The sequence below is a fragment of the Corvus brachyrhynchos genome, unplaced genomic scaffold (genome assembly GCF_000691975.1).
Source record: "Corvus brachyrhynchos isolate BGI_N302 unplaced genomic scaffold, ASM69197v1 scaffold116, whole genome shotgun sequence".
Taxonomy (NCBI): Eukaryota; Metazoa; Chordata; class Aves; order Passeriformes; family Corvidae; genus Corvus; species Corvus brachyrhynchos.
The window spans coordinates 15,657,640-15,667,356 of NW_008240221.1; the positions used below are offsets into that span (position 1 = coordinate 15,657,640).

Consider the following 9,717-nt stretch of genomic DNA (forward strand, 5'->3'; position numbering starts at 1 on the left):
CCCCCCAACCAATTTCCTGCCGTTCAGAAATTTTGATGAAACTGTCGAATTACTACATTTTTCATCCGGGAGGGAGGGAAAAAATAAACAAACCAAAAGCAATAACTGGTGATCAGGAACAAGTCCTGTGTCCGTCCCCCCACCCCCCTTATTTGTTAAGTGTGCTTGGTAGGGTAGCCCTGATTTTAAATAGTTTCATTCCCTCTTTTGGATAACAAAGGAGTTTCGCCGGGCTCAAAGCACAGTATTTCCCAGCTTTCTTCCATCCCACGCGAAACTCATCATCACGTGTTATTTCCTAAAAACAGAAGGACCCTTAACAGCTTCGGTGCTGGGGTGGTTTGCACCTTGTTGGGGCAGGGCATGGCCAGCCCCTGTGAACCCTCCAGGCGGAGGCTGGAGCCTCCAGAGTCCAAGTCCTGCCTTAGGCTTTCCTAATCGGAATTTTGTGGGTTCCCCTCCATGCGGCTTCGGTTTTGTTTTGTTTTGTTTTTTTCACAAAATTTCTGTGTCATATATCATATCTGTACATGTATTTAGTCTTGGGCTAAATAAAGATATGGACCACTGGATGAAATAACGACTTCAAAGTTACAGAAAGGGAAAAAGAAAGGAGAAAAGAGGAGCTGGGAAGATAAAAAATAGCCGTGAAAAAGGATGCTGCTGTACATGAGAGGAATCAGCGGCAGGGAAGCGGAGGGGATGCATTGCTTTGGCTTGAGGCTTGTCTTAGGGCTGCACGGGAAAATCCCCGAGCTTTGCTGGGGCGAAGTGTTTTAGAAATAGAAAGGTTTTGCTGTTTGGATTTGCTCCCGCCTCCGAGCTCACTGACCGTCGGGTCGCTGGTTTCTGCGGGTTTCCAAGGTGGCTTTGAGACCTGGGGGCAGCCCCTGACCGCCACGGGCGTGATGCGCAGGTCTCGTCTCGCATTCCTGGCTCAGACAAAGTGGTTTGCAAGTCAAGGCGAGTTTTACCTCTGTGAATGCAGAGAGGGGATCGCTCTCCTCCTTTCTCTTTGCAACCGATAGGCGTTAAGTACTGTTTGTGCTTGGATATTTACACTTTCCCCAAAGAAAAGCCGGTAATTGTTGTGCTTTTGTGAGAGAATAAAACAGAGGAGAGAGAAGGGAAAGGAAAGAGATAAGAAAGAGAGAAGAAAAAGATAAAAGGCAGAAAGGACGAAAGGAGAGAGAAAAAGAAGGAAAGATAGAGAAGAGAGGGAAAGGAGGGGGAAGACAGGGAAAGAGAGAAAGACATAAAGAAGGAAGGGAAGAGAGGAAATAATAGGAAAGAAGGAGCTCAAATAAAGCAGCCGTCCATCCGTTTCCCAATAAAACATCCATTCTGCGGGAAGGGGACTGCACTCGCGGAAAGTGCCTCCCCCCGATGCTCCGAGAGCAGCGGGGCCACCCGTGGCCACCCACGACCTGCTCGCCCGGGCTGGCCGGGCCGGGGTGGGTGCGATGGGATGGGGATAGGATGGGGCAGACGAGGCTGTGGACCAGCAGGGCTGGGGGTCTTGGTTTGGGGTGCTGAGACAGCAGGAAATTAAACAGGTCCTTTATTTCTGAAAGTTTGTTCCCAGGCTGGGGGAGGAGGGGAAGAGGGAGAGGAGGGTATCCCAAGGAGAAACACGTGAAGGAAGAGGTGTCCAACTGCAAGTTAACACAGGCAGGAGGGAAAGCAGCCCAGAACTCGCTGCTGCCGCTCAGCATTTTCTATTCTCGTCTCCCCACTAGTGACAGATGAGGTTGGGCAGTTTTCCATCTTGATATTTAATATGGATTTATTCTAGATTCGAGGAACCTTTTCTAGCTACAGGGATTTTTATTTAGGCGACGTATACCCATTATCCACCATCGCTAGATTAAATTTCCAGGAAGGGTTCCAAATACTGGGTTTTTTCCTTTTCTTTAGTAGTCCAAAAAGTTGAACGGATTTCGAGATATGTAGTTGGATAAAGATATTTCTCTTTGCTTTAGTAAGTGCATGTCTGATCAAATATGTGCCATGAGAATGGGCTGGGCTGAGATGGAGACAGAGAAAGAGAGTGCGTGACAGAAAGAAACTGGTTATTTTATAAACACCAAATCTAGTCCATGTGTGAGGCATTGTCCAGGGGTAGAATTAAGTGATTGTAACACGATAGCGCTCTGTTATTGTAAACAGGACATACTGTATTGCTATTGCTGCCCCTCTCGAGAGGAATTTTCAATCTGCGATTTACAACCTCCAGACAGGGAACAGAGAACCCAAGACCTACTTATTGAACAAATTTGCATCACCTAATAGGGGCTCTGAAAAAAAATCCCCCATTGCAACCCCAGATATTTTTTCCCTCCACCAGCTGGGCAAAAGTATGGTTATAGTAAGAAAAGATTCGATGAAGGAAAAACGGAGGGGGAAATTCAGATTCTTTAGACTCTTTGAAAGAAAGCAAAGAGCTCCGTTTTTAAGATTTTCACTCAGATGTATCCATAGGAGTCGAATAAGGTGGTGATAGATAGTGCTTAGGAAGCCTCATGCTATCAGATTATTGGAGGAGGGAAGGGAGGGGAATCTTCCTCTCCAGATTTTCTAAGTATATCTGGAAACTCATCACCTTTCCCCTCCCTGCACACACACCTCCGCTCCTCCTCCTCCTCCTCCTCACTCACACTGCTGCTATGTGCTAGCTAGAGACACGGAAAGTTAAGTTGCACCAAAACACCCAAGTCTCTTATAAAGTAACCCCTGGTATCACTTTTAACTAAAGAAGTCTAGTAATTAAAAGTCTGAGTTGTTTTTCCACGTTTCCGCATGCAGTCCTAATTAAATCTTTACGATCCTCTCTGTGACTATTAACTGCCAGCATGCTGAGCGAATATCCTGTACAAAAACCCAGCAGGAGGGCGTAATTAGATAGAAAATCAGACAGGAGTCTTCTCATTAACTACAACAACTAACCCACGTTGCTGATGGTGCGAGCGGAGTGCACACACACACATAAAGGGTGTGCGCAACCATCGGCTCCAGAGATAAGGTGAGGTAAGGAGGAAAGATGGGAAAAAAAAAATAAAAGAGAAGGTGATGTTTCACGTTTACCTCTGATTCTGTGCCATGGAGGTGCGCCACGCTGCGCTCCAGCAGGCTGCAGGGTTTGCTCATCATCCCTCGTTGAGAGCTGCTCAGGGAAAGGAGGGAAGACTTTGTAATTTTATTTTGTGCCCTTTAGGTATGTAGCCTATTGATTATGAGAGAGACACACAGCCATGCCCAAACACAGCACATAAGGCACCGCTCTGTGGGTGCGTGTGTGCGTTCGTTTGAGGGTGGATTCAAGGAAAATGAAAGGAAAGATCTCATAGAAAATATTGCTCCATCACATTTTGGGGAGATGTAATTTTCTCCTAAGTCTCATTCCATTTGGAATGTCTCCGCTGAGCACAGAGATGGAGATAAGGGCCGGATCCGGATAAGCTCAGGCTTTCGCCGTAGCAAAGATAAAGTTAAAATAATGGTGAAGTAAATCATTGCTTTGCTGTAAAGGTGTTTTGCTTAACAAGGAAAAACGTGACAACTTCCCAGATATGCAATAACACTGAAAAACCCAAATCCTTTAGTAATAGTAAAGGGAAAAATAAAATAATAAAGCCAAGAGACCCACAGGTCCCCCTTTTCCCCAGAATTTACCCTAAAACGGAACCTGTTGGAATTCTGCAATAAATTGTTCTTATGACACCTCTTCTCTTTCTGAGATGATTTTACAGTACCGAGTGCAGATTCAGCAGTAATTTTGGCTTGTTTGGGTTTTTTTTGTATATACCACTTTCGTTTTGAGAAATGAAACCCAGCATTTGCTGTGTCCTCTGTGCCCGTCTTTGTTCTCTTCCCTGCTAAAGAAGTTAATGCCATAATAACAGGTGTGCTCCTCAGCGGGCTGAAAAGAAAGGGGGATAAGGGGGGAAAACAAGGCTTTGAAATCGGGAGACTTTTTTTCCTAGGCAATCAACTTGATGGTTCATACTTTTGATAATGTGTATCCCCGCTCCTCCCTCCCAGCCCCACTAATTCAGGACATGGAAGCAACCTTGCGAGCTGTAAATCTCTTTCTGTTCATCCCCTATATGATGTGGGCGTTGCACTGCACTCCGAAAGGCTCAGGCTTTAATTAAAAGTCCATAATGTAAACTATGATATATAAAAAGTAAATGGCCCTTGAATTATTAAAATGTAGCAGGGTTAAACAAACAAACAAAAAAACAAAAAAAGAAAAAGGAGGAGGGGGAGGAAAGGGGAGGGAGCATTTAAGTTGTCCTTAATCGTGTTCATTTATGTCATGCAATAGATCTTGCAGATGTTGCCAAATTGCCACATTTTCAAAGGAAGAAATATAAAGCTTTATGGAATGCAAAGAAGTCTATGTGATATCTATGTTTTATAAGATAACAAAACCAGTATTGCACCCCATATGCTCCACACCTCCTTTTGTTTTATTAGAAGACTATATAATTTGTAAGAATTTCATTTCCTTGTGGATTTGGGGAAATAATAATAATAATAATAATAATACAACAATAAAAAAATCCCTCCTCCCCTAGTGAATTAATACAAATGGAAATAACAGGGACTCCAGTTTGGAATGACATGATTTATGTACGCGATTCTTTAATATCCAGTCAATTTGAATAGTGATGTTTTTATATCCACAGTCAGTTGAAGATGCCAATAACAGCGGTATGAACTTATTGGACCAGTCTGTCATTAAAAAAGGTATGGATTATTCCAACAAGCTAGACAAACTTTTACTGTGTAGCAATATCTTCATGATATATTTTGACTTTGGGGCAATGAATTTCTCCGGGAAGCAGGCACCCATGGCAGCAAGATGAATAGCTGATTGGATCAGCAGACAGAGTGAAGGGATAAGACATGCGAAAGGAAAAGTTTATATCCCCGCCTCCCCCGCCCTTCAAAGGGTTTAATTACACAAATGCTCTCTAATGGGGCACCCCGTGCTCCAGTGCAGTTTCCACAGCCCCTCTTCCCTCCCCTCCTCCCCCCGATAGTGTTCGATGGGGACCCCTTGGCTTTTAATGGGGGAAGAGGTTGATTCCCTTTGGGGCTTAAATACATTTCCCAGGCGAATCAAACGTGGAGAGGAGAGAAAGAGATGCCCATGGAAAGGCAGCCTCAGCCCCCTTCCCCGCTCCCTCCAACATTCCCTCCTTCCCCCAAGATTCCCCCCTTCCCCATGCCCATTTTTTACATCTTTCTACATATGCGCCCATGATTTAGTGTAACTGCAGAATCACCCCATACTGTTAAAGCGAATGTGATATTAACAAATGTTTGCAGTCTCTTGTACAGCTGTAAGCAAAATAATTAACTAATTAAACTAATTAAATGTAATTACAATAACTCATTTTGGGCGTATTGCAGCTGCTTAATTTTTTTACATTTCTCTGACAGTCACTCAAAGATGCTTGGCGATTAGTGTTGTGTTATGCTGATAGACATTAAACAGATCACACGCTGCAAATGGAAGGAAAGCTATCTTTAATTATCTAAGGAGTTTCTACTTCTAGATTCAATTTTAAGTACCAGAGATGAGGCTTAAAAACGCTGTCCCTTATGCTTGCTACCAACGGCACTTATCTCCAGGACCTTGTTATTTGTCAAATGCGCACAAATAGCTTAACAGCGACGATCTTCTAGGATGTAAAGCAAAATAACAGGGAGGGTGTTTATCTAAAATGTGTTGAAGGCAGCATGAGGTCCTTCCGTGTATTTATTGTTTGTTTTGTTGTTGGTTGTTTGGGTTATTTTTTAAATTTAAATCTCCATGCACGGTCTCTCTTTCACACACATGATCAAGGTCTGGTTATTTGAGCGAGCACAAATGAAAACTTGAAGACCATTTGACAGCACCATTTATGACTATCTGTTGAAACGTCAAAGGGTTTTGTTTTGTTTTTTTTTTTAAGGAAGAGAAACTTACTTAACTTTAAAAAGAAAAAAAAAAGGTTGTTTGTTTCTGCTGTTTTGGTTCAGTTTGGATCTTTAGTGGGGTTTCTCCTCAGGGTCTGTAACCTGATGGTTGTTGTATTTTTAACTTTTTTTTTTCCTCACTCTCCTCCCCCTTCCCCACCCCCACTTGACACCTCATACACTCCCTCTTGGGTGTATTTGACTAATTACTTGATTTGTGGTCGAGAAGCTCCTTTCTGAGGTTGTTCCGTGCTGGTCTTTCGCAGAATACACAACCTAAAATATTATTTTCTTTTTTCTTTTCTTTTCTTTTTTTTTTTTTTTTTAACACACGCAGCCTTCTGTCTCTCCATCCTTCAGCTGACGAGGACAGCAGAGACATTCCATGTGTGTGCTGGGTGGTGCAATTACACAGCGAGTAGCACTAGAATGTGAATGCCAGTAATTATTACATATTAGGTATAGGTTTTTATATGTATTAGGCATATATTTAGGTGTGCTTTGTGTGTGTGGGCATTGAAATGGTCCCAGATGGAGCAGCTGCTGCCTAAAGAGACTCAGTCCCATCTAGGTGGGATTACTTGTGCCTATTTGCAGACAGAAGAAGAGATACTCTGAGTTTACACATGATGAACAGGAGACACATGTTCTTTCGAAATAAGGTTACTAAAAAAGAGCCCGAGATCCATTTGCAACTGTTTAAAAGTCACTGTAGCAGCATTTTGTTCCTTAGAAGTAATGCTGAGCTCCAAGAAACTTTCCAGCATAAAGGAATATTGTATTTTTTTTTTCACAGTGAGTTTCCTGGGTGCAGAGGAAAATAAATGGGTAATAAATAGCAGGTCACATTTGTGGCAGTCAATATTTAATCAGGACAAGGGAAGGAGCAATGCAGAGAGCATTCAGTATCAATTTCGCTTTGTTCCCTGCAGTTTGTAGCTGTGAGGATCTACTTTGAAACAAGAACAAGTTATTTAAACTCTGTGAGTCGTTCTTGCAGGCAGATGGCACAGATAGATAGACAGACACACGGGTATTGCCTGATTTTTGTGCAGTGGAACACTCCTGGGCTACATATTTGGTAGGCAAGGGTCGCAGGGGGTCTGCTTCACCTAATCCTAGTTGAGTGCCTCAATTTCTTTAATTGCAAAGTAGTAGGAAAAGTATGATGGGGACTTGAAGCCTAAACGTAATTATATCACCCAGTCTCTGTCTGTTCCTTTATGGCCTTTGAGGCCTGCAGAGGGAATTGTCTCTCTATGCAAAAGGTTTGCCAAAATATTAAGGAAATTATATAGGGATTCATACATGGCTATTGATTTATCTCAGGTATCGATCCCGCACAACAGATTACATATACCCAGGCTCTTGTTATGTTTGCTATCTGAGCTTACTTGACATTTCTGAAGTAATTTAGTTAAGAGGAAATGAGTTGTTCCCAGTAGAGAGAGCAAACGAGTGGAGTGAAGGTAGCCAGCGTGATAAATGGCTCTTTCATTTGGAGATCTCCAGAGCTCGTTTAAGGCTAATTTTCTGTATTAGCCCCCTTTGAGCTATTAATGCAATAGGCAGGGACCGTGGCCCCTTGTCTCTTAGCTGCCCCATTAGAGAGAGCATTAAGCTACCAAGCCTGAACTCCACTGTAGTGGTGGTGGCGCTGAAATAATGAAAGGTGCTTTTTAAACTCTCCTAATCTAAACTGGCAGAGGGTGGTTAATACGATTTGAAGGGGGCTGATCAATGAACAATCAATAAACTAATAATGAGAAGGATGCGGTACATTAGCAGTCTAAAAATCCAACGAGACATTAAAAAATCATCTTTAACTCCCACTTCCATTAGGATTTGGGTGGTGGAAGTGGGAGGGAGGGAGCCAGATAAATCATCAAGATGATAATAATCACCAAGAGCATTAATATCAGATTTAACTCAGCTTTCAGAGCTTGCTGACTGCACGTTTGGAGGCCTTTCCCTCGATTTTTGCTGAAATGAAGGGAAGGTTTTCCATGTGTCAGGAATAAAAGATTGGGTCCCCTTATCAAATGTTCATCTGAAATTTGCTTGGCACTCTCTATGGCGAAAGAAGTTGTCTTCCTGCAAAACCTTATGTGGCCCGAGTCCCAAGTTAATTTTTGTGACTCTGGGGCACAGTCAGTGACCTTAAAATTATTCTGATGTATTTATTTACTTTCAACTGTTTCTGACGATCTCTGCACACTCACATCAGTTTTAGCATGAAAGGCCATTTTAACTTGGAAGACCTTAATTCATGGCCTTGCCAACACGCTCCGTTGTTCCTCCTATCTTAAGGAAACACATGAAAGAAGGTCTCTTAACCTTTTGTTTTTAGCTGTTAATAATCCAGCACGAGTTTCCTCCCCACCCCTTGAAGCAGCTGATAAATAATTAACTGAAAACCACTCCGGCCTCAGCTTTTCAGGTGATAGATCTGGGGCTCAAGAGATGTTGCTTCAATGCCACTCAGTTTCGTGCTTATTCCTGAATCACCCGCTGAACCTAAGGATCCCCTTTAATTAAATGCAAAACAGTTTCGAGGGAATACATTCCACTTTGAAATTTAGTCCTGGCTTTCAGGGGACGGGGACTGCGGTGGAGGAGAGGGGCGGGAGGAGAGGAGGGGACGAGGAGGACAGAAGGAAATGGGAGATGAACACGCAATTTTCATATTTGTTCCTTAAAATTAAGATAAGATCCGGGTCTCTTTAGTTTCAGCGTCTAAGATGCTGCTCCTGGACGTTTTAGGCTTGGCTACAGAGTCAGAGCAAATCACCAGTTACAGTAAAGTCCTGTTGTTAGCATGGACAAAGAACTTTTTACTCATTTAAAGCCCAGTAGGCAGAGTAAAAAAAAATTGAAAGTAGTTTGATAGTTTATTAGTAATTCATTTGTCCAGGACGTTTCTTAGTAAAAAATACAAGAAATAATTTTTCTGATTGATTATTTGACTGGCTGTTCGACTACCATATTATTCAGCCGGGTTATTGCAATGATATCCATAGCTTAAACCCTTCTTAAGCAGCTGTTTGCAGGACATAAATCTATTATTTCTTTAGTTTTACTGTCGTTAAAACAACTTTTTTCACCCCATTTCCACTTGTGCGTTCACATTTGTGCGCATTTTCACACGTTTTTGGCGAGCAACGCAACAGAAAACCACCACCAAAAAAAAAAAAAAAAAAAAAGAAAGAAAAAAAGGAGAAGCCTAAGACTTAATGTATGCACAGAAAATTGTAAACATGTAAAGAACTGAAAGCTTCACGCTGAGTTTCGCCATGCTCCATTTCCCCACCATTTCCTGCTGTCGTTTCAAAGCGATCTCACTCATCTAGAGATCCCGTTTGCAGGAACAGTATGCTTATAATTACTAACAAATCAAGCGGCTACTGTTGCTCTCCCGGTTTATTGATAAGCTGAAGAGAAATGGAAGGGGGAGAAATGACAAAGAGGCTGGAAGTAACCACAGGAGGAGAGAAAAAAAACCAAAAAAAAAAACCAAAAGGGAGGAAGAAGAGATAAAGAGGTGGAAAAGGAGAGGAAAGAAAAAGAGAGACAAAGGAGATAAATAAAGAAGTATAAAGGAAGGGAGGAGGCAGATATTTTGAAAGGGGTAATGATGTATTTGTGAGTGCTCACACACACGCAGCAAATAGAATTTGGGAGTGAAAGAAAATCGAACAGCTTTTGCTGGGGATAACAAGAACTAAGTGGGATAAAGTGAGAGCAGGA

The 9,717-nt window shown here is 42.4% G+C and overlaps 1 protein-coding gene across 8 annotated transcripts in view; it reads left to right on the forward strand.

Moving 5' to 3' along the window:
- TFAP2B (transcription factor AP-2 beta) overlaps nucleotides 1-9,717 on the forward strand; it is a 33,616-nt gene that overhangs the window by 6,217 nt on the left and 17,682 nt on the right. For all 8 annotated transcript variants that reach the window (XM_017745048.1, XM_017745050.1, XM_017745049.1 and 5 more), the window contains one exon: nucleotides 4,692-4,752. In XM_017745048.1, coding sequence (XP_017600537.1) covers nucleotides 4,692-4,752 — 61 coding nt within the window. The remainder of the gene's footprint in view (nucleotides 1-4,691; nucleotides 4,753-9,717) is intronic.